A 25,083-nucleotide genomic window follows, 5' to 3' on the forward strand; every position below is an offset into this window, starting at 1 on the left:
TTGACTTTATATTGAATGTCAGTGGAAGAGTCTACTAACTTGGTGATTGATAGTTTACTTATAGCTACACAAACCCAGCCATTACGGTTGCACACGCCAGTGCACTCTTAGTGCCGGTCCCAAGCCCGGATAAATGGTGAGGGTTGCATTAGGAAGGGCATCCAGCGTAAAACATGTGCCAAATCAAATATGCGGATCACAAATCTGAAATTCATACCGGATCGGTCGAGGCCTGGGTTACCAACGACCGCCACAGGTATTGTTTACCAACAGGGTACTGGTGGAAATTGGGCTACTGTTGGCCGAAGGAGGAGAAGGAGAGGAGGAAGACGTCTACAGAGACAGCAGGGACAGGAGAAGTGTAAGAGAGGGGAGGTTCTGCTTTGTACATTAAATGTTGGTACTATGACTGGTAAAGGGAGAGAGGTAGCTGATATGATGGAGAGGAGAAATGTAGATATGTTGTGTGTTCAGGAGACCAAGAGGAAAGGGAGAAAGCCAGGAACATTGGAGGTTGGTTTGAAGTGTTCTATTATGGTGTGGATGGAAAGAGAAATGGTGTAGGGGTGATTCTAAAGGAAGAGTACAATAAGAGTGTAGTGGAGGTTAAGATGATAGGGTGATGAACGTAAAGCTGGAAGGGGTGATGATAAATGTCATTAGTGCTTATGCTCCACAAGTGGGTTGTAAAATTGTGGAGGAAATATTCTGGAGTGATTTAGATGGAATGTTAGAAGGGTTACCTAGGAAAGAACGATTGGAGAATGGAGCAGACCTTAATGGGCATGTAGGTGAAGGGAACAGAGGCGATAAGGAGGTGATGGGTAGGTATGGTTTTAAGGAGAGGAATGTGGAAGGGTAGAGGGTGGTAGATTTTGCTAAAAGGATAGAAATGGCAGTGGTAAACACATTTTAAAAAGAAGGAGAATCATAGGGTGATGTATAAGAGTGGAGGAAGGTGCACACAGGTGGACTATGTTCTATGTAGGAGATGCAACCTAAAGGAGATTGTAAGGTGATAGCAGGGGACAGTGTAGCTAGACAGCATTGGATGGTGGTCTGTAGGATGGTTTGGAGGTCAAAAGGAAGAGGAGGAGAGTGAGGACTGAAAGAAGAATAAGATGGTGGAAACTGAAGAAGGAAGACTGTAGTGCGAGATCCAGGGAAGAGGTCAGACAAGGGCTCAGTGGTGGTGAAGAGGTGCTGGATGATTGGGCAACTACTGCAGAAGTGATAAGGGAGACAGCTAGAAAGGTACTTGGTGTGACATCTGGAACTAGAAAGAAAGACAAAGAGACGTGGTGGTGGAATGAAGAAGTGCACGAGAGCATAAGAGGTGGGCAAAATGGAATTGGGATCAACAGAGATGAGAAAAGTAGGCAGGAGTACAAGGAGATGCGGCAGCAGGTAAAGAGGGATGGGGCGAAAGCCAAGGAAAACGCATATGAGGAGCTGTATGAGAAGTGGGACACTAAGAAAGGAGAAAAGGATTTGTGCAAGTGAGAGCAATATGGAGATGGAATGTATTGAATAGTGAGGGGAGTTTGTTGAGAAGATAGAGGGAGTATTTTGAGCAAATGATGAACAAAGAAAATGAGAGCGAGAGAAGGTTGGATGGTGTGGAGATGGTGAAGCAGGAAGTGGATAGAATTAGTAAGGAGTAAGTGAGAGCAGTGATTAATAGGATGAAGAGTGGAAAGTCGGTTGGACAAGATGACATACCGTAGAAGCACGGAGAAGTTTGGGAGAGATGACAGTGGAGTTTTAAACAAGATTATATATTATGGGAAAGAGTAGTGGAAGCCACAGTAAACATACCCATTCACCCATGTGAGCAACAGTATGGGTTCATGCCAAGATCACTACAGATGCATTATTTGCTTTGAGAATGTTGATGGAGTATAGAGAAGGTCAGAAGGCGTTGCATTCTGTATTTGTGGATTTAGAGAAAGCGTACGACAGAGTGCCGAGAGAGGAGTTGTGATGTTGTATAAGAAAGTCAAGTGTATCAGAGAAGTATGTGAGGGTGGTGCAGGACATGTATGAGGACAGTGTGACAGCAGTAGTGTGCAGTAGGAACAACAGCCTGGTTCAAGGTGGAGGATGGAGACGGATGATCCGCTGTGGCGACCTCTAATGGGAGGAGCCGAAAGAAGACTTAACTTACTTTGTGTAACTATGGTACTAAGCAGTCTACCGACCTACCTACCGAACAATCTACCTACACACAGGGTGATCAACAAAAGCTGGCTACTTTGCCATTTTTTTTTTTGAAGCAAAAACAAAACAAAAAGTATGGTAAGAGAAGGGTTATTTTTTACGTTTTACCACATACATGGCATAATTAACAAAATTGATAGCCATTTTTTTATCACAAACTAAACCATAAGCCCCAACAATTAGCTAGTTAATTAGTGTTGTTTTTTGTGTGATTAAACAAGAAATTTTGATTATCATGTTCTTGAGTCCGATTTGAGAACTCAACATTGGGGTATAAATAGAATTAAAATCACCAATTAATAATTTAATTAACAGTTGTTGCCAAATCAGAGTTCCACAAGCAGATGATGCTTAAAGCTATTTTGCTGTAAATTCGAACAGACACTATCTCTCGAGTTTCACTAGCTGCAGTAAAACATACGCAGACACGGTTATAACCACAAACAAGTTTATTTGATAAATCAGTGACAGACTCTGGGAAAGAAAGGCATGCCTACGACCATTCAAAATTAATAGATCTAGATTTATATCAAATTTGGCCAAAAGAGGTTTTTCCAGTTTGCTATAAAAAAAAGAAAAGAAAAATCACACCCTTCACATTATAAAAACCTTTCATCAAAACAGAGATTTTGAAGGCTTTTGACAGCCTCTGTACTAGACATGAATGAGAATATTTACAAGCATAAACTTGGCTCAAGATTTAGAGCACAGTCAGGATAAAGGCATGAACCTTGCTTTAACAGTGTTTAGGCAGATTCATAATACAAGGACTGAGACACTGACCGCAGTGCGAACACTCAAAAGAGAGAAACAGGAAATGGTCCGATCGATTCCTCGCTCCTCTTAAAGAAAATCTGTAGTCATTCTGGCACGTTTCTATTCCCCAAAATGTTTATTTTTGCCCTTGGTGGCTGTGAAATGAAAGCTCTCACATGCCCCAGCCTCCGCTCATGCTCATGCCACCATTCATGCCCATGGAGCCACGGCTGCCACCGTAATAACTGCTGTTCTGGTTACCTGTCAGGAGAGAAAAAAAAGCAAAGTGAGTGATGTGATATTAACACTACAATTGGCATTTTTAAGAAACGTCTTGTGTTTAAAGCTGACACATACCATAATCATTGTATCCCCCCATACTTGACTGGTTATTATAGCCTCCTCCATAGCCACCTCCCATATTCTGACCACCATGACCATAAGAAGACTGATTACCTAAAATAAGTTGAAGAAAAAAAAAAAAATCTTGTATTAATAAACACCTATACTAGCTTTAACACCATGCTTGATCCTGGTTAAACATTGAGCTTCATTTACACAATGTACCTATTCCTCCCATGTGGCCGCCATATCCTCCATTACTGCCCCTTTCTGTCGAGTTTAAGAAAAGCTCAACATAACGATGCTCTGAAAACAGCAAAAAGAAAACCGGTAAGCAAAACTAAAAATCCATTTCTGTCCAAATCCAGTTCTTTGTCACCGGTACATACGCATATTGGCCTTATCCTTAGACATGGCGGCCACAGCGTCCTCGTGTGTGGCGAATTCCACGTCGGCTTCTCCGGTCACGCGGCCATCAGGACCCACCTCGATGTGTACGCGCACGGGGTTCAAGGGCGAGAAAAACTGCGAGGGACAAAACAAAATGATATTTAAACACCTTTTTTAAGAATAAAAATACATAATCCATCAGCAGTGCATAGATTCTTACGGTGTAGATGTCATTTTCTGTGGACCGGTACGGCAGCCCTCTCATGTGCACGCAGTGGCCAGTGGTGCTTGAGAAGTTAGAACCGCTATCTCTGTAGTGTCCTTCTGACATTCCTAAAGGAAAGAAAACATTTCACATATTCATTAGTATAAACTGGGTAAAAGAAAAGAAAAAGACTAAACAAATAACATTATTCACTTGAAGGAAAGTAAGTTATGGCAAATTCTTCAAATCCAAAAATATCGCACCTCCTCCATATCCTCCACGTCGTGACCTGTCGAAGGAACCTCCTCTGCTCATGCTGTTATAGCCACGGCCGCCCCCACTGGGCCTGTCGTACGGGCCAGGTCTCTGCATGCTCATGCCTTTGCGAGGAGGCTCGTAATGAGTGCGCACTTCAGCACGGCTGCTCTTGAAGATCTCAATGTACCTACGTGTCCACAGAAAGATGTCAGTGCCACGTTTCTCGTTTCAGTTCCTCGATCTGTCAGAACTGCTGGTTGAAGTGAGAGGACAATAAGCCTCTGAATACCACCTTTCGCACAAAACATGTCCATATTTCAAGGATTACACTTCTGCAGCCCTTCTATTTCTTTCAGCTGAGACAGATAAAAACTCCAAAAGTCCAGAGATTTAGACATTAGTAACATGTGCAATGCACAGAATAGAGTTCTTACAAATATATGGTCGTTTGGAAAAACCCTTTGGACATCCCTGAATTTATTAGCAGAATTCTGCTGAACAGCCCACAAAAAAAAAAAAAAATTTGCCATTAAATGAAAAACATGTTTTTACAAAACAAATTAATTTTATGTTTACATTTTTGCCTTGCTGGCTGCAAAAACAGGGTTTGTCTAAAACAAGCAACTGGAATAAAGGGCTTTGAGTGCGTTATGTTTTTAAATCATTATTTACAATAGCCACAAGTACACAATTTTACATAGACAAAATAAACAGGTTTCAACTATCCACTAATTGGAACAGTTGTATATACAAACCAACAGGAGAAAAAAATATATATATATACACAACCCATGAATGTGATGAAATTCCTCTTCTGGAGTGCATATCCATGACACTTGTGTGGGTTAATTATGTATAGTGGTAACACATTGCTGGCCAGTTTTCCAGGCACAGGTCAAGTCAAGGCTCTTGACTTACCTTCTCAAAGGGGACTTTAGTCATAGGCTTGGCTTAATCTGTGTCTGGCAAACAGGCGTCATGACTGAAGTCAGTGAATTCCACAAGAAAAGCAGCTGAACCCGCCAACCATCCCCACCTGTGCCCTATTCTTTCCTTGTGTTTCTTTAGAGCCTTTTCAGCTATTTCCTGTGAAGCAAACTGCACGAAGGCCTCCCCCGTACTCCTCCACATGTAGTCCACCGGCAATGTTATCCCATTTGGCACGATTTCCAACCCTTCAACCCAAGGACAGATAACCCCAGCGGGGGACACATTAAATCACATGCCCATTCATACGGTTCTTACTTTATGATTCTGACAAAATAATTTTAATAATCATAATATTAAGAAACCATACACACTGACATCTCAATGCATTGAAAGTAACTAGATTGTTCTACCAGTTTGATTAGACAACCTAACGTCTGAATTGTGTTGATTGAAATGAATGATTTTGTCCAGATTAATAGATGCCATCCAGAAAAAAAATACAACTTAAGAATCAACATGCAAATGGCCAGAAAATGCATTTATATGTCAGTGAATTCAAACACTGCTCTCTGCTATTAAGAATGGCAACAACATACCTGAGAAGAATTGTACAATCTCCTCCTTGCTGCAGCCAAAAGGCAGGCCACGCAGTCGCACCAGTCCGTCTCCTTCCATCTCTGGACCGTTTGGACCAGTGTGCTTAAGAACCCAGTCCATCTCCACGTTATTGGATTTAAATACTATAGGAAGATAGTTTGCGTTTCCATTATGCAACAAGACACAAGAACAAACAGGTGACATGCTCCCAGTAAAGCGATACACTGGACTGGTGTCTGTGATCGAAGCTGCACTTAATAAATATATATATATATATATATATATATATATATATATATATATATATATATATATATATATATATATATATATATATATATATATATATATATATATATATATATATATATAAAAAAGTAAAATATTTTTTAATTCATTTTATTTATTTTTTTACTGAGTGGGACGACTTCACAGACAATCTGTAGATTGTTAATCTATATAAACAAACAACCCACCAACTACATTGTAGTTTACTGCTCATTTGACAGACACCAAGGTTCTCTCATGACATCTGTATTGCAACAGAATTATGAGTGAAATTTTGGAATGTAAATCACATGATTTAAATGTTTATTGGTGGATTTTACTGACTACTTTAATTTCTGGCATAAGCTTCTTAATGTATTACCTATACAGCAAAATTACTGTAGAAAACACAGATTATATACAGATGTTTCTACACAAAAAGCATACTAAAGAAATGTACATTTACCACTCTCCCTTCCTCTGCATTCTCTTGCTCTCTGTATACTCATATATATATATATATATATATATATATATATATATATATATATATATATATATATATATATATATATATATATAGCTCTCTCTCTCTCTCTATATATATATATATATATATATATATATATATATATATATATATATATATATATATATATATGAGAGAAAGAGAAAGAAAGAGAGAGAGAGAGAGAGAGAGAGAAAGAGAGAGATAGATAGATAGATAGATAGATAGATAGATAGATAGATAGATAGATAGATAGATAGATGATCAATTTTGCAAATACCTTCTACATATCTGTGTCCCATTGTTTCTCTGTCTTTTTTGAGAGCAATCTTCAGGTCGTCCTCTGACTCCAGCTCCACAAACGCCTCTCCACTTGGTCTGCCTTCTCGGGTGTAGGTGAAGTGGATGCTCGTCCCATTATTTGCGACTTTGCAATCTACAAAACAAAATGAACACTTTAAAAAACACAACATATGATCATTTTAGAGGGGGGAAAATTATCATTTACAATGTATTACCTGAAAAGAATCTGCCCACTTCATCCACGGAACAGGACCAGGGCAGCCCGCGAACTCTCACCACAAATCCCTCATCTTCAGCCATGATGATTACAACTCTGTAAAACACAATTCGCATTTTATATCATTTCTTATATGTTCTACTTCTACATACAATGAGGCATGGCTGCGTAAAACAAGTCAGAAACGCTACTACAGGAAACAGAACAAAGGCCAAAAAAAGCAAATGGCGCTCGGCAGTAAACAAAAGCCAGGCCTTCAAACCGAAAGAATACACCGCTGATGTCTTCAAATAATTACTCTAAAATAATATATATTTATTTTAATAACTAATTCTTTCCGACACAAGTACGGGTAAATATAATGTTAATATACACATTAGAAATCTACCTTCCCGTTCGAAGTAACTCGGCGTGCTCGACTTCCACTCAGGCACCACTTCCGGTTCGAGCGGATGTTCTTCTTCTACGCTTCTTCTATGACTCGAGCAGTAGGGTTAAAAAACGAGTCGACTCATTTGTTGATTGTTTATTTTCGAAACATAACTATGCTATGGGTATAAAAAGAAAACTAGGTTACAAATTATAAAACTGCTCAGATATCAAACAGATGACAGTGACATAGTATTAAGGGCTTTTGTGTTGCTGTAGGTAAAAGGTGTGTCCTGATAGGATTTAAGTCCCAAACGACACAGAAAAATAGGGCTGAACTGAACCGATTCACTTCAAAGAGCCGGAATCCGCTTGACTCTCGGGATGTACAGCGCCCTCTGGTGCACTGGCTGTGCATAGGCGGCAGTCCAATACTCCCTCCTAGAATTTGATCTCACTGTCCGAATGTGTCCTGTCTCTAGTTTAGGTATAACACTCAAGATTACATTGCGATTTTGTTATTGCAAAAATTATTGTCCATTTTTTTAAAGACACATACTTATTACATAAAGCGCAATGAGTCGCCTTGAATAGCATTAGGGTTTTTTAATGTCTCATATCAGATTCATAGTCTGATGTGACTAGATCAGAGATGCTCAAACAAGCGCCTGGGGTTCAAAGTTGACTCGTGAAAACCTTTTGATTTTGCCCACCATGCCATATTTCAGAAGAGAAAAAAGGGGGAAATGCCAGATCTTAAAAATAATAATTTATTTTTGTTTTACTTTTAAATCTGCTAAATCTTTGGGAGGACCTCCCTCTGTAAGCGGTCTGATAAACTTGAACAAGTGTCAGCTGAGAAGCAAAATCACAGACTCTTACTATCTTTTGAGTGTCAATAAATCAGCTGCAACCGAATATGGAAAAACATTTGGGGAAGAAAAGTAGCAGTTTCATATATCTTATTAGAGGTCACTGTTATTACAAGCATATTAATGTATTGTATTAAGGTTCGAACAGCTGTATTAGGCATTGAACTATATTGTACTGTAAATCGGATTGTTTTTATGTTTATACTGTACCATAAATATTGAAATAGAAAACTTTCTATTTAATTTCTTCTTCTTCTGTCGGCTTCTCCCATTAGGGGTCGCTGTGGTCTCTATTTATATTATATTATATTTCTATTTATTTAATCTTTTTTTCTGTTTATGGACCATGGCGACTATAGTCTTATATGTGTATCTTATATTTAAGATACATATATTACATAAGACATAATAACATATTTAAAAAATTGATCAGGTGCCCCTGGGACCCTAAACACACAGCTAAGACAACACAGGATTGGCATAGGGACAACTCAGAATCAGGTTCATTGGCCAAGTGTGGGGGATCAATTAACTATGTGTAAGTCTAAGTCTCAGACATAAATAACACTATACATTTAGTTTAGACTATACGAGACTAAACAGACTATATGATACAATACAGACAATATGAGACAATATAGACAATACAAGTTTAAATAGAACTCAATATACAGAGTATATGGCAGATCAGTAATGTACATAAAATGTGAACCCACTGAAAAAAAGAGATCAGAATAGCCAAAAGAAGCTACTCTGAAAAGCAGGTTTTCAGCTAACGATCCTGCATCAGTGTGAAAGGGCCTGCAAGATATCACAAACTACCAGAGACCACCCCTCCCCACTGAAGCAAACACAGACCTAGCTGACGACCTAACATTTTTACTGCAGGTTTGAGAACAATATCTTCACACCTCCCATCTAACATAGCCCACTGTTCCCCCTATCACACCTCTGGGAACCCCTCTAACAACTCCTCCCAGTACTCAAGTTGTGCTCACGATTTGTGAAAAGGATGTGTATCGGCTCTTTCTGAGACAGAAGACAAGGAAAGCTCCCGGCCCAGACGGTGTCCCCCCCCTCCCGTCTTAAAGCATGTGCTGATCAACTGGCTCCTATCTTTACCTATATCTTCAACAGATCAGTGGAGCTGTGTGAGGTCCCCTCCTGCTCCCCACAATCATCCTGAAATTTGCCGATGACACCGCGCTCAACGAACTCATCCAAGATGGGGACAAAACTGCATATAAGCAGGTGAAGCAGCTGGTGCTATGGGCAGTCAGAACAACCTAGAGCTAAACACACTACCATTTCCCAAGACCTGAAATAGGAGTCTAACATAAACTCCATTCTCAAAAAGGCCCAGCTGAGGATGAACTTTCTACACCAATCAACTGCTGATGCAGTTCTACACTGCAGTCATTTAAACTGTCCTGTGCTTATCAATCACCATCTGGTTTGGAGCAGCAACAAAACAGGACAGGAACAGACTGTTGCAAACAGTTAAAAAAGCAGAAAAAATCATTGGTGATCCCCTGCCCACTCTCCACCATACAAGAACCAGAAACCGGGCAGGAAAACTCACTACTGACCCTTCGCACCCTGGACACAAAATCTTTCAGCTCCTCCCTTCTGACAGGCGCTACAGACGTTTGTTCACCAAAACTGCCAGACACAGGAACAGTTTCTTCCCCCAAGCAATCAGCCTCATTAACAACTCACCATAAATATATTCCCTGCTTTATATCATATCTATAAGTACTGCAATATCAGAACTGTCAGTCGTCACATTAGTGAAGTTCTAAAGTAAACTCTTTATTATATCTGACGCACAATACTGTTATTTGCACTACCATGCACTCTCACACTTTATTTACATCACTGATCTGTCATATAATCTGTATTCCTATTTAATACTCATACTGTCTTTATTTTCTCACATTGTCTGTTTTGTCTTGTATAGTCTGTTTTGTCTTGTCTTGTATGTTTTGTCTTGTATGGTCCAAGCTGAATGTATAGTTTTATTTATGTCTGTACTTTGAAAGTCACTAACAGCAGGAACCAAATTCCTTGTGTGTGTCAACACACTTGGCCAATAAACCTGATTCTGATTCTGATAAAGAGGTTACTCTGTGAATGTCCTAAAGTGGCCCAGCCAGAGCCCTGACTTGAACTCTATAAGGAATGACAGAAGATCATCCAATCCAGGGATGCAAAGCCTTGATATTGTAATTGATAGCAAAAGTAATGAGTAAAGGGTTTGGATACTTATGTACATGCTATATTTCTTTTAATATTATTATTATTATATTTTTTTTTTGCATGTGTAGTGAAATAGATTCATTTTTAATTGTAGAGCTGGTTAACATTCTCACTTTAATACACAAGTCTGAGAGCCATGTTAAGGGCCACACCGTGCACTGGCCTTATGTTTAGACAAAAATAAGTTTAATTATACAAGTGTTCGAGTGCAAATGAACGTTTGCACGAATCAGTGTGATTTTGTAGTTGAAGGAAAAATTACTTTGTACACTACCAAACTGAAAATCTTGTTCATTCTGGAGTAAAAGGAACATTTGGAGGATGCGGGCATCGATCCCGCTACCTCTCGCATGCTAAGCGAGCGCTCTACCATTTGAGCTAATCCCCCTATCTTAGAGAATAACTGCGCCCAACACGGTATTAAATATTCATAATAAATATATAAATAACACAATTGTATAATGTAAAAGGCAAAATATATTTCATGGAATATTTGTTCAAAATAATAGTGGGTTTAGGTCATTTGTGTACTTTTTGTTGAAACATATTCGTCTTCTTCTTTCGATTTCTCCCATTAGGGGTCGCCACAGCGGATCATCCGTCTCCGTACCCCACTGTCCTCTACATCTGCCTCTTTCAAACCAACTGCCCGCATGTCTTCCCTCATCACATCCATAAACCTCCTCTTTGGACTTCCTCTTTTCCTCCTTCCTGGCGGCTCCATCCTCAGCATTTTCCTACCGATATACTCCATGTCCCTCCTCTGTACATGTCCAAACCATCTCAATCGCGCCTCCCTCACCTTGTCTCTGAAACGTCCCACACGGGCTGTCCCTCTAATAAAATCCTTTCTAATCCTGTCCATCCTCATCACTCCCAACGAAAACCTCAACATCTTGCCACCTCCAGCTCCTGTCTTTTAGTTAAGGCCACTGTCTCTAAACCATACAACATAGCAGGTCTCAATACAATCCTATAAACTTTCCCTTTACTCTTGCAGATATCCTTCTATCACAAAATAGTCCTGTCACTCTTCTCCACCCAATCCATCCTGCCTGCACTCATTTCTTCAGTTCTCTAACACACTCTCCATTACTTTGCACTGTTGATCCCAGGTACCAAAACTACTCCCTCTCATACACACTAAGTACCTTTCTAGCTGTCTCCCTTATCACTTCTGCAGTAGTTGCCCAATCATCCAGCACCTCTTCACCATCACAGAGAGCTCCTGTCGCTCCTCTTCCTTTGTCTATTGGCACCTATGTACGCTAATAAGTATTTGTACACTACCAAACTGAAAATCTTGTTCATTCTGGAGGAAAAGGAACATTTGGAGGATGCGGGCATCGATCCCGCTACCTCTCGCATGCTAAGCGAGCGCTCTACCATTTGAGCTAATCCCCCAATGGTAGCCGGCGTACATCATTTACTAGCCATTAGCTCGTTCAAAGTCAGCACCGTTAGCTAGTTAAAGTTAGCGTAATAGCCATTTATTTGGACAAAATTATTAGGATTCCTTTTCCAGTCATATGTGGTTTTTGCCCCAATTGTTTCCACAAATTTGGAGGTACACAATTGTATAAGATGTCTTTCAATGCAACAGAATTTACTTTTCTCCTACCTTGAACTCGGAGACCCAAACCTTTCCAGCATGACAATGCCCATGTGCAAAAGATGTAAAGATATGGTTTACATGGTGTGGAGTGGAATATCTTGAGTGGCCTGCTATAACACCTTTGCGGCTGAATGAGTGCACATCACCAAATCTAGAGGAACGTCTTTCCAGAAGAGTGGAAGTTATTATAACAGCAAATTGGGAATTAATGTTGAATGGGATGTTAAAAAAGTACCTACAAATCTTACTGTCTGGTGTCCACAAACTTTTGTACATATAGTGTCCCGAAGTTAACAAAGCAGTAAATACGTTATTGACACTTAACACAAAACCTGTTATGGAGCTCTGATCTCAACCCTACTAAACACCGTTTGAATGAAATGAAACGCTGACTGCACCCCAGGCCTCCTCACCTCACCTACATTAGTACCTGACTTTACTAACACTTGTGAATGAATGAGCACGAATCTCCACAAGCACACTCCAAAATCTAGTGAAACATCTTTTCAGAAGGTTATTATTACAGCAAATAGTAACGAAATGTCAAAAGCAAATCTTATGGCCAGGCATCCATAAACCTTTGCACATAAAGTATAACTTTGACAGTATCATGTTTATAATCACATATGTTTTCTGACAGAGTAAGGACATTGCGATCATTACTTTTCCTTATTATTTCCAATAATCAATCCTGCTCATTTTTCAAAGCTTATGTCATGGTCACTGGCACCTAATTGGAATCCCCTATCTCTACCCACTGTAGACGTATGTTTGCTTCTGTTGTAGAATGAATGATTTTCTTTTGCCTTGGTGTTTGGACCCAAGATCCATTAAGGCTTGTGGCAAATACAGATCCTTAGAGAAGATCCATGTTTCTGGATTCTCAAAGTAGTCAATCTTAGAGATTAGACATGTACTCTGTCATGAAAATGTTCCTGATCAGTTTAATGGTGGGGAATCACTGCTATTAAACAGTGTGTGAGTCACACCTGTGATATCATAAGATAAACCTGATCCCAGGACCTGGAGGTGTAAGCTGGTGTGAAACCACAGGGTAGTCATGCCAGGTGGTGTTTCAAATCTCACCTTCTGTTCAGAGATTTTTTTTTCAGCTTGAAGACACGAACAGATGGCCTTGTATTCTCTATTGAAAAAGAGTTCTCTTGCATGATGGGAGAGTTCTTGATTAATGAGTCATCCCAAATGTGAATTCATTAAGTGGTTTATACAATATTTCAGCAGGAATTCCCCACTATTCAGAAGAACTGGTGAAAATTCCTGATGATCAGAAGCAAGTTTAGGAAAAACATTCTCTCAGTGTATCAGCAAAGGTTACCAGACATTACCCAAGCCAGTAAAATGAAGAAGTTCAGAATTGGTCAAGATAGGAAGAGAAAAAACTCCACAATGACACTGCAAGGGTTGTTAGAAGAATTATATTGTAATTTTATTGTATGATTCGGGAGAAGGTGAAAATGATTAGTGTTTTATAAAACCAGAACAAAATCTCTCTCGGCACTCACTCACGTTACCTTCATTCCAAATAAATCTCACTTTACTTTAAGATATGAAATGTATTGTACTGCTAAGCATTCAGCAACAGGTTTCCACATTCAGAATTTCAGGACTAGTGTTGACTCAACATGAGGTACCACATATTAACATGTCTACAATTCAAAAGGTAACAGCTTGCAGGTAATTTAGATGAAAATATTTAGGTCTAAATTAAACCTGCTTTACTAATACTAGAGGTCGACCGATTAATTGGTTTTGCAGATTAATCAGCACTGTAAGTTGATTGCTGGAGCTAATTGCAGAAATCCACACCAATAGTTTTTCTTGCTTGTGTACGTTGCTGGAACGCAGAGAAGGTCTGCTTTAGAGATGAATCTCTGACGCCGTGTCTTGTTTGCTTTTACACGTGTGACATGATACAAAGATCGCACGGTACACAATGAACGCTATATTATATATTTGCTAATATTGTATAATTGATTATTAATTATATGCTTATATTTATTAATCGATATACTCATTTTATTTAGCACATTTTTATGATTCAGTAGTTTGTTTGTTTTTTGTAATATAATTCAACACTATTGCTATTATCCAAAAATCCAGTATCCATTTTAAAAACTATAGGTTGATTAATCGGTTATCGGCAAGTTTCTACCTAGCTATTGTATCAGCAAAATCCACTATCGGTCGACCTTTAGTTGATACTGTGTGTAACACAAAGCAAAATAAAACGCCCAATGGACTGCATGCAACAAAAAAGAAAAAAGTTGTCACTATAGATATTAAAAATTATTAATGCTGTTTACAAGGATTTTGGAGCAAAAAAAAAAAATTTTCTAAACACAAAATAACATTAAATACTAATGCCCTGTGACTCCAAGCATTAAGTATTAAATAACACATCAGTTACAAAAGTAAATCCATTTAAGTAATTTAACCTTTATGAGAACATCTCGATTTACCTGGAAAAGCTTTTGAAAGCAGTAGTTTGGGTTTTTTAATGAATCGTCTTTTAGATCTGCATGAAAAAAATGTCCTCGTTTTCATTAACAGAAATGTCTTTAGCCTGATTAACACCAAATAAATGTTAACAATACAAATGAGAAGAAAAATAAATAACGCAATTAAATAAATACATTTTTGTTAACTACATACTACACTACTAAAACTCAAGCATATTAAATAAAATCAGTGTTGTACTGAAGAATCTGTGTAAGTTTCAGTGCATCTGGAGCCTAAATTCCTTAATGTAAGGAGATACAAAGACACAAAAAACATTTCCTCTGTGATGAGGCTACGTTTCATTGTCGCGAAAAGCTGACCGAATTGATCACTTCCAGCCGCACCAGTGCAATTCGGCGTGCTGGCACCTTTATCTGTTTAGCAGGGCTAAAAAAGCACCGCATTTCCAATAAACTCTCCCTAAATAAAGTGATTAATCACTGCACAGATTAAAATCGTATATATGTCAGGGTAAGACATTTTGTTTAATAGAGCATATCCTTTTTTTTCAGTTGCCCCTCTGGCGGCTTGCAATGCGGTGAAGCTTCTCGCAGTTGTCCAACTTCATGGTTTCAGCTTTCTGCTTCAGCCGTTCATCACGATAAAGCTGACCCAGGTTGGCCAGGTCTGACTCTGAGAGGTAAAGAAATTCTGCACTGTTAGTATAGGACATGGCTGGCTAACAGGTTGTCACACATAAACTACATGTTATTAATGAAGTATTACTGTCTTAGAAAAACAATGCCATTGGTTTAATGATGCTATTCTACATTCTGACTGGTCAAAAGCCATTTAACTTTCTATATAAGCTATATCATTTTTCAGTAAGTAGGAAAGAGAGGGTGAGAGAGGGATTGAAAGGCAGGCTGGGGAGAAAACTATCTCAGAGTTTACATAAGTAAGAACAGTTAATAAATTAAGCATTGTCATTAATGTTAAATGGAATACACACTGTAGACTGTGCTGTTTTATACAAAAATAATGCCCTTTTGTGGCTTACATATCACTTTCATATAACAGCACAGTTCGTTGTGTGTTATTCTTTACTGAGAGCACTGTGTACTAATCCAGTCTCTCAGATATTCCACATTTCTGCTCTCTCCCAGGTTCCAACACATCTGTACCAGTTGCATAACAGGTTGCCCCTGGGCTAATATGCAAATCATTTGGGCCATGTGCTTCGATCTAATACACAAAAGCAATGTGTGCTAACAAAAACTGTAATCATAGAATAACCTCATACATTCAACATCAGTATTAACAGTAAATACAGGCCTATGTGAAGCAATGTGAAAAAAATATGCAATGGCTGTGTATTGTATTTAACTATGAAAGAAGTAAAATGTATTTATATTAGCACATGCATACCCTATTACTCAGTGCATGGTTTATGAGTGTCTGACTGTCTCATATAAAAGGTCAAGTTAGATCACTTTTTTCCAAACTGAAGGAATGCATTTTTCAGAGCGAACTCGGGAATTTGGTTATGACAACATACAGATGAGCATACTCACTCTGTTGCTTCTCTTTCCAGCAGCTGTTCTGTAGATGGTTTATGTAGTCACTCTCTATAGTCTTCTCCAGTTCATCCAGAGCCCCCCCATGATAATCAAAGCTTTTATCTACATAATACTGTATGCCCATGTGCTGCGTCTCCCTGGACACCACCAAACCCATGGACCTGTAGGACAACAGGACGTTATCAGTGTGGTCACTACTCAAACCAGATCATCCCTCCATGGTTTGGAATGATATTCACTAATAGTATGATAACTGTATAACCTAAACCTCTTAGTTTTCCATACTTCATGGTGTCTGCTTTACATGCAATCTCATGTTACAATTCATAATCAATGGGTCTCACTATACCAGCCTGACATTTGTGTTAATATCTATATGAAATATGCATGCGATAATCCCATCATCACTGCTCAGGATGAGGCTGGAGGAAAGGATCAGACTCACGGTTTGTAGAAAAGGCTGTAAGGGGGGTTAGTGGCCATCAGTTGGGTTATTACAGAGATCAGGATGAGCACCAGTACAGGTAGAAGCTGCAGGAAGGCTGTGAATGTATTCTAAAATAAAAAAGTACAAAGTATAAAAAATAATTCCCTAGATAAAACTGCCAAACTCTAAATAAGTCTAATTTTTGGGTTTAGAAATACAGTAATAAGCAAAGTACAGGGGTGAGGTTGTTAAGTAGATGAGTGATGGATATGGAATAGTAATAGACCTGGCTGCGGTTCTCCTGTACTTCCTCCTCCCGTCTCTCAAATGCACGCCGTCTGCGTTGCTGGTAGAAATGTGAATAAGAAGCTCCTCTGTTTGTGTAAACATGAATGTTTCCTGTGGTAATGCAATATAGTTTCAATGTCATATCAACAAATCTCTTGCATCAGCATGTACGAAAAGTCGATACTGCTTTGCTGTAAATCTTGTAAAAGATGTTTTAATATGACATTATACTGGCACTGCAGATTAAATGCAGCCCTGGCCATAACCCATTTAATAGGTCTCACAAATATCTGTCTGTTTATACATCCTAAAGAAGTCATCATATAGCTTGTAGTGCAGTATATAAATATGGGTGCCAATTAAGATATTTGGACTAACCTGTAGGAAACCTGCCACCAAAGAAGATGTTGAAGATTTCTTCTGGTGAGATGTCGGGCTCAAAGTCCCTGTGGAAGGTTCGATGGTGTGTGTGAGTGTAACCAGGCTGGGCTGTGGAGTGACTAGGTGTCTCTGTGGTACCCTGTTCTCCATATTGATCATACTGCTGCCTCTTCTCTGGGTTACTCAGCACTGCGTAGGCATTACCAATAGCTGCCGAAAAGAACGGGACACAGCTAACAGTGGAGAACTATACTATAGCGCAGTAAAGAAAATTAAATGCAGCATAGAGCACTCGAGAGGAATGCAATCTCTTGTCATGCATTATGCATAAATAAAGTAGTTCTTGGTGGTACAATGTAGACCACTGTGTTGCACAGACTCGTACGGGTGACTTGAGCCTTACACTTTAACACATGACATTGCGTAATGCAGATCCATACCTTTAAAAGCATCCGTAGCTCCAGGTGCACAATTCTTGTCGGGTGAAAACGTAATGCAAGCTTACGGTAAGCCTTTTTCAAATCCTCATCACTGGCATTCTTCGGTACACCCAGAATCTCATAAAAATCCCTGCATCTCTGTATCCTGCCGGTATACAATGAAAGAGTCAGGGTCACTAATGAAAACACAAAATTACTATAGAATATAAGGTTTGTGTGTGCATGAATCTCAGTGTGTGAATGAACCTGAGAACCCCCTGCCTCTGCTCTTCAGTATAGCTCTTCTTGTCATCACTGGGTGCCTCACCAGTAACTCCTGTACTGTTACGCTGGTGCTGTCGCCGGATAGGGATGTCGGAGTTCCTCCATCCGGGTGGCGGTGTGTTTGTACGCTCTGTTTCAGGGGCAGCTGCACTACCATTCTTCACAATAGCATCGATCAGGACTAATTGTTAACAGAGAGGGGAAAAGTATGATGGCTTGCCACATGAAGTGCATGGGATGTTTTACCTGCAAGTATCAATATTAACACAAATAGCTAAAAAGGTCAAACGATAATTGCTGGATCAGCAACTCAAATCAGATCTCTGTGACCATTAGAGAAACTTGATATTGCTGACAAAATGTAATTTGCACATGTTCATGCTTAATCTCTGGTTCTCTAAAAATCCATACCATATGCATATAAAGTGTTTGCAATGTAATCTTATAGAAAAGCTTCTCTCATATATATTTTTTAATTTTAAATTTAAGTAACATGATAATTGTTTTGGGTTAAGTGGATGAAAGTACAGCAAAACAACACCTAATACCTAGCATTACCTGGCATCAGGGCGGATATCGACCATGCTGGTATAAGATTGTTCTTACCAAAAGCATTGTTGTGTTCAAACAACCTTCTCTTTGAACTTGGGCATAATTTGGCAACAAGAACTTGTAGGAAGTTGACTCACCAAGTCAATGGCAGTATCTAGCATGTGACTAGCATATCATATCATATAATACAATAAAAAATACAGTGACTCCAGAAAGTATGCACAGTGCTCAGTTTGGCCAGGCGGCCTGCTCTAGGAAGAGTCCTGGTGGTTCCAAACTTCTTCCATTTACAGATGACGGAGGGCACTGTGCTCATTGGGACCTTCAGAAATTATATTGTACCCTTCCTCCTAATCTGTGCCTTGATACAATCGGAGGTCCACTGACAATTCCTTGGACTTCAAAGCTTGGTTTTTGCTCTGACATGCACCGATAACTGGGACCTCATATAGACAGGTGTCTGCCTTTACAAATCATGTCTAATCAACTGAATTTACCACAGGTGGACTCCAATTAAGTTATAGAAACGTCTCAGGAACAATCAGTGGAAACAGGATGCACCTGAGCTCAATTTTGTCACGGCCTAAGCTGTGAATACTTATGTACGTGATTTCTTTCGTTTTTTATTTTGTAATAAATTTGCAAAGATTTCAAACAAACTTCTTTCATGTTTTCAATATGTGGTATTGTTTGTAGAATTTTGAGGAAAATTCATTATTTTCCTCAAAATTGTAAAAAATGAAAAAGAAAGAAAATGTGGAAAAAGTGAACCACTGTGAATATTTTCTGGATGCACTGTAGAACATTTTAGTTTAACTGGAATAGACTCATGAAGGCACACATTGTTTGTGATCACTACTAAGCCCCGAGTTTATTTCTCCTGGAAAAGAGTTGCCAGTGTATCTCTCTAGCTAAGTTTAAGTTCCGTTTCATTATCTAAACAGGTTAGGGTTTATTAGGACAACAATAAATGCTCTTGTCCCAATTGTCTGAACGCTGTTGTCTCCTTCTCTGACATCACCATAAACAGGGACATATACCTGTAAATCTGTTCTGTGTTTATTAACCATAATAATTTGTTGCAACTAAATCTATAGTCTCTTATGTTGTTCAACTGATGGCACTGACATGATCATGTACTTTCATTCTGTTTTTTACTTATAAATGGCTGGAGCACCTTAAGTAAAGTTACTTAAGTACCCACATGATACGGGAATTTATATACAATCTACATACAATCATCATGCAAATCGAAACAGTATCTTACTATTTTGCAACATTTTTACCTCATCTTACCTGCTTGCACTGTATGTTGTATGTGTAATGCTGTAGCATTACAATCTATCTATATAAATAGGCATGTTATTGAACTACAAATGGTGCCAGTTTATTTCCCCTTAAAGATTCAACATACAATATCCTGAGCAGGATAACTAACCCAACACTTATTAATCCAGTGTTTGGCAATGGAAAGCAAGACCACAAGACCCAAACGGACCACTGATTTCTACAGTTACTTGAGTCCCCCCTGTATGTTCAAGCATCACGTACATTGAAATAGCAAATTTTTATTTTGCAAGTTCTTCCCCACTTATGGTCCCTGCTTGTATGTCAAATGTATTGGATGTCTTTGAACTGGATGCTGCAACATTACGGATTTCCTTTGGGATTAATGAAATACTCTCTCTCTCCATCTATGTATCTAATCATTTTCTAGGAAAGGTACCAGTGTATTTCCCTTGGAGAGTCAATATACAACGACTCTTGGCTGAAAAACTAACCAAACACTAAAGAATCCAGTGTTTGGCAATAGGAAGCGAGACTGCCAGAGCCAAAACAGACAACTGAGCCGAGAGTTGATCATGAGACCTGCAGTAATATCCAGACACTGCACTTTCTATTTCAGTGTCAGCCTGGAAATCCTAAGGTTACTCACCTCGGGCTCGGGTGCTGGGGTAGATATTCTGTGCCTCATATAAGATCTGCAGGGCTTTCTCCTTCTGTCCTGATCTTAAACATAGCTTTGCTTTCTCGATCAGTCTGTCCGATTCTTCTTTATCAGACAGAAACCCAGGCATCTCTACACCCGCTTCAGATTACGGTCCTGCCTACTTCTGTCTAAGACGGACACCCGAATGACAGCTGCAATGACAGGCTGCCCAAGTACACTTATTACAACACCGAAACGGGAGAAACGTTAGTTCCCATATGGCGACACTAAAACTAAACGCCAAATAATCAAACAAGCGGATTTACATTAGAAATAACGGTCGCATGAAGATGCCGAGTAGCTAACAAGCTAATAACATTAAGAGCACCCGGTTAGTTTCGGACACACTTCAGCATTACAACCGGTCAGTGCCGTCAGTGTCAACACAGTTTACTTCTACAGTGAATAAACTGTCATCAGAAACACCATTTATGAAACTCAAGAACACATTTTCCCCCCCAAAAAATATATCCGGATTACAAGCAGGACAACCAAGTATCTAAACGGGGTAGCTAGCAACCGCCATGGCTAACCGGAACCGGAAGTAGGGTAAGCACCAATAGAAAACCGCCAACGTTCCCCCTTATATGGTCTTTCACACCGCACAGTATGTTCCAATGTCATTTATTTCTGTGGGTCAACAATTTCAAAACATTTTTTTTTTTTTATGTTTGCTTCAATACTGAAAAGAAATCATATATCTCAAATGTAACAGACAATTGCTTTATATCTTACTTTTTCATTAGCTCTGAGTCTAAAGTTTTTCAGAGTTGTCCATTGAGTGCTTTTCTTTAACATGCATCACCCATCATTCTTTGTGATCATTTAATTTTGCATAATTATTTGTGAGGCAAACTGTACAGACATGTAGAACCGTGTCATTCAAACAACACCGATCTGTTACTGCTGAAAAGGAGAACGGAAAATCAGTTCCGATTAGAGAATCGAGTCCATTCCCTTCCCTGTTTTCAGTCTGAGCTACTGGTCTTCGTCTTCCAATGCTGCACTGTAAATGGAGGAGAATCGTACTGAATCTGTGTCTGTAAAAACAAAGGAAGACAGAAAATATATATTTATATATGGGGAAACAACTGTAACTTTTCCTTTAATGCGGCCAATCAAACGGTAGCTGTACAAAACACAACAACCTACAGTATAAATACTTGTGTAGGCCCTTAGTTGACAAGGGAGAAATATAATCTCAATTACTTTTTTATCATAGCATGATTGTTAGTGCCAGATAGCCTGGATTTGAAAACCGCAAATCATTCTCTAAAGTGTACACAGAATGGTGTAAATAAAAAAATAAATAAAAAAACCCAACCAGCAGCAATTCTTTTGCTGAAAATGCCTTTTTAAAAAGAGGAATACGAGTAGAATACGGTAACTCAAATAAGCACTTTTTACAACCATAGTGGGAAATAATTCATAATTCACACTCATAATTCACAACACACAAGTCAGATGTGGAAGACCACACTGGATCAGCCAAATGTGGGCATCTAAGCAATCACACTTGTTTATGCTTGTTACATGCAAAAATGCTGTTAAACATCCAATTGCTGATTTAGTCCCACCTTTGCTTTTATAATAACCTCCAGTCTTTTTATTACGAAGAGGTTTCCACTTGTGTTCCAGTATATGCAAATGTGATCTGTGAGACTGAGTTTAAGGCTCTGTGCAAGACACTGAATGTCCTCCTCAGCAACCTTGGCAAACCATGCATGACATCAATGTATGTATAAACATACGCATTGTGTGCTCAGGGGCACTGTCATGCTGGAACAGGTTTGTGGCCCTTAGTCTCTAGGAAAATCTTAATAATACAGAATCCAAAGACATCCTATACAAGTGTGTGGCAACAAAGTTGGCTATGATAGTCAAATATCCACAAACACAAAAAAGTGCATGATGGCAATAAACCATATTTCATGTAAACCTTTACCAGTGTCTGTGTTTATTGTCCTCATAGAGACTAGCATGATGCTTCCCCTCTCTGTTTTGTTGCTCAAATTTCTGTAAGAACATTACAAACAAAATCATAATTGGCTTACACATGCAACAGATGATTATATACATTCATAAAATTGGAATTTTTGGTACATACCCTTCTGATACCACAGAGCCATAGTTTTTTATACCTGCAAGGTAGATAAATACCTTGTTATTTCCTACTGCAATAAAGCTGTGGGAGAACACACACACACACTCACACACACACACACACACACACACACACACACACACACACACATCACATCTCACCTTCTTCCTTTGAATTATGGCAGCGTCCTCTGAAGTTCACTGCTGTTACCAAGACCACCATAACAATGATCAACATCAGAATGAAGCTCATCACACCTGCCAAAAAACAAACAAACAATAAAGACAAAGAAACAAATAAAAATTTAATTTGGCAGATATCCTTGAATAATCATGATACCATGAGTACACATGCAGCCTACCAAAGGCTAATGTCGTGAGCCCAGTCCCCGGTGTTGTCTGTGTGGGTTTAGCACCATCACCTGCACATAGAAAAATACATTACAGATTGGACTGCATGCAGTACAATGAGATTTAAGATAATTGACAATAAGACTGATATTTTAACAACTGTGTAGTAGCTTAAACATTCCAATTATTCTGTGCATTATGATGTAAGCCTCTGCTGATTGTAGTGGATTCTTGTCTAAATCACTTTGGTTTAGTTTTAGATTAAAATGTTTCTTTTTTATATACAACATATATAAAAAATTACATACATTTATACACTTGGACTAAAATTTGTCCTAAATCCTGGTTTTTCAGACTCATTGACTAAATCTTTTTATGAGATTGTTTTGAGATTTTTAATTTTGTGGGTTTTTTTTAGTTCCTTAATGTAGCAAATCTCTGTTCCTTTATCCTGGGACACAATTAAGGACAATTCAAGCTTAGGAACTCTGTAGGAAACAGTCAATACAGTCCTTCCCAATGAGTCATTTTATACATAATTTCCCAACAATGTTTAATCAAGTACGGTACAAGTACAGACTTTGTAAACTCAATGCATTATTCTTATTATCTCTCTGTATATTACTATTCCAGCTCATCCGACTAATAAAGTTTTGATAATTTTCCTAAAGGTCAATTTACCAATGTTAAATTCCATATTTACGTCCAGACTTGACAGAATGGGTGTCATTTAGGGTAATAGAAGAACTGATATAATCTTGTGGAACTGAAATGCATTTAAATAAAGTCAAACATTTAAAAGAAAAGTACATAGCAAAAACTGATATTCTCCACAAAGATTTGAAGCATTAAGAAGTAAGTCAGTTGATCAGTTGAATCTAAAGTTATAAAAAAATTAAAGTAAAAAAAAAAAGGACATTTGTACTACAATACCTGTTTGTGATGTTGCATTAGCAGATTCAGCCATTGTCACTGTGGAGAAAATACAAATCATTATTTGTCCATTTCTTCTCCCATGACAATAACTTTGATGGTGCAGACATCTGATTCCAAAATGTTCTTCTATTTCAATTTATTTGGAGAGCTGTAAAAACTGTAAAATCTAAGGGAATTACACTTAGTTCCATGCCAGACAGACTGCTTTCACCACTGCAAAAGAAGAAAAATACCCAACGTTTTCCATAGTCTTTTTACTCGCGATTTTTGAGGTGCTAAAGCAAAAAATATAAAAAAAATGTTCTGGACTTTTTTGCTGATTGCCAGAATTTTGATGATATTTTGTAGATTTCTTTGGGATGCCATAACTATTTTTAGCTGTTTGGCCAATATGGGCAACACATTCCTCTTCTTCTTAATATAATTACTTTGTATTGTTATAAACAGTGTACTAAAATGATATCTTCAAAAACTGCATTTATCTCATAGAAAGAACTGTGCTGTTAATCATATATTCATGGCAGCATATATTCGGTATCATTTGAGTCACTTATCAGTTTGTTGATTAAGTATGAGGATTTTGTAACTGCCTTGTGCCAACATCTAATCAGCAAATTCTCACAAAGATAATAAATGCAGTTCCAATCAATTGCTTTAAGAATTTTTATTCAAAAAATCTGTTAAGAAATTCCCAACCACCCACATGTATATATTAATGTAATCTTAATTAAACATCTGTACATTTGTTGCATATTATTGCACATTATTCTGCATGGTAGTTTATTGCACACAGATTAGTTAAAGTATGCAATGTAAAGTTCTGTCTTTTGTTATGTTTTCAACTTACCTGAAATAATCGATAAAGTCATACAAAAGACAAAGAAAGGATATAAGAGTAAAGCCATGGGTTAATCCACAGAGTTTAAGGTGTGTTCCTATAAAAAAAATGCTGACTATTGGAGGTCAACAGGCATTAATATTTATTAAACTGTACAGAGCAGTCAAGCTTTATAGTGTTCACGTGTAAACTAATCCACAGCAGTGTGCAGCTCCTGAGAAACTGTTTCCTGTGCTGTTGGAAGGAAAACAAGACCATGTAAAGTGTAGTTGTATCCTGGTGATTGACTGTGTGTCTAAGTGTACTTGTGCCCACTCTTGGTTTCAGAGTGAGATTGCTATGGCCCTAACAGTGACCTACGGTTT

The 25,083-nt window shown here is 38.4% G+C and overlaps 2 protein-coding genes and 2 non-coding genes across 4 annotated transcripts; all 4 read right to left on the reverse strand.

Moving 5' to 3' along the window:
• Window positions 1–2,651: 2,651 nt before the first annotated feature.
• On the reverse strand, window positions 2,652–7,541 carry hnrnph1l (heterogeneous nuclear ribonucleoprotein H1, like). Its single transcript, XM_046868513.1, has 11 exons — window positions 7,382–7,541; window positions 6,992–7,089; window positions 6,754–6,909; window positions 5,698–5,841; window positions 5,208–5,346; window positions 4,177–4,358; window positions 3,929–4,041; window positions 3,708–3,843; window positions 3,544–3,624; window positions 3,334–3,432; window positions 2,652–3,237 (listed from the first exon to the last, which is right to left on the reverse strand). The coding sequence occupies exons 2-11, from the start codon at window positions 7,074–7,076 to the stop codon at window positions 3,149–3,151; spliced, it is 1,224 nt and encodes a 407-aa protein (XP_046724469.1). The 5' UTR covers window positions 7,077–7,089; window positions 7,382–7,541; the 3' UTR covers window positions 2,652–3,148.
• A 3,267-nt stretch (window positions 7,542–10,808) lies between these two features.
• On the reverse strand, window positions 10,809–10,881 carry trnaa-agc. Its single transcript has one exon. It is a non-coding gene; the product is annotated as a tRNA-Ala (tRNA).
• A 943-nt stretch (window positions 10,882–11,824) lies between these two features.
• trnaa-agc lies at window positions 11,825–11,897 on the reverse strand. The gene has a single exon. It is a non-coding gene; the product is annotated as a tRNA-Ala (tRNA).
• A 1,633-nt stretch (window positions 11,898–13,530) lies between these two features.
• On the reverse strand, window positions 13,531–24,997 carry dnajc18 (DnaJ (Hsp40) homolog, subfamily C, member 18). The gene is given in 15 exon segments (XM_046868079.1): window positions 13,531–15,261; window positions 16,143–16,309; window positions 16,594–16,703; window positions 16,862–16,974; window positions 17,242–17,454; window positions 17,685–17,723; window positions 17,726–17,829; window positions 17,931–18,129; window positions 20,437–21,530; window positions 22,436–22,506; window positions 22,598–22,631; window positions 22,756–22,851; window positions 22,956–23,015; window positions 23,878–23,916; window positions 24,728–24,997. Coding segments are annotated over 9 exon segments (1,212 nt in total). The 5' UTR covers window positions 20,579–21,530; window positions 22,436–22,506; window positions 22,598–22,631; window positions 22,756–22,851; window positions 22,956–23,015; window positions 23,878–23,916; window positions 24,728–24,997; the 3' UTR covers window positions 13,531–15,136.
• Window positions 24,998–25,083: the final 86 nt, after the last annotated feature.

The sequence above is a fragment of the Silurus meridionalis genome, chromosome 15 (assembly GCF_014805685.1).
Source record: "Silurus meridionalis isolate SWU-2019-XX chromosome 15, ASM1480568v1, whole genome shotgun sequence".
Classification (NCBI taxonomy): domain Eukaryota; kingdom Metazoa; phylum Chordata; class Actinopteri; order Siluriformes; family Siluridae; genus Silurus; species Silurus meridionalis.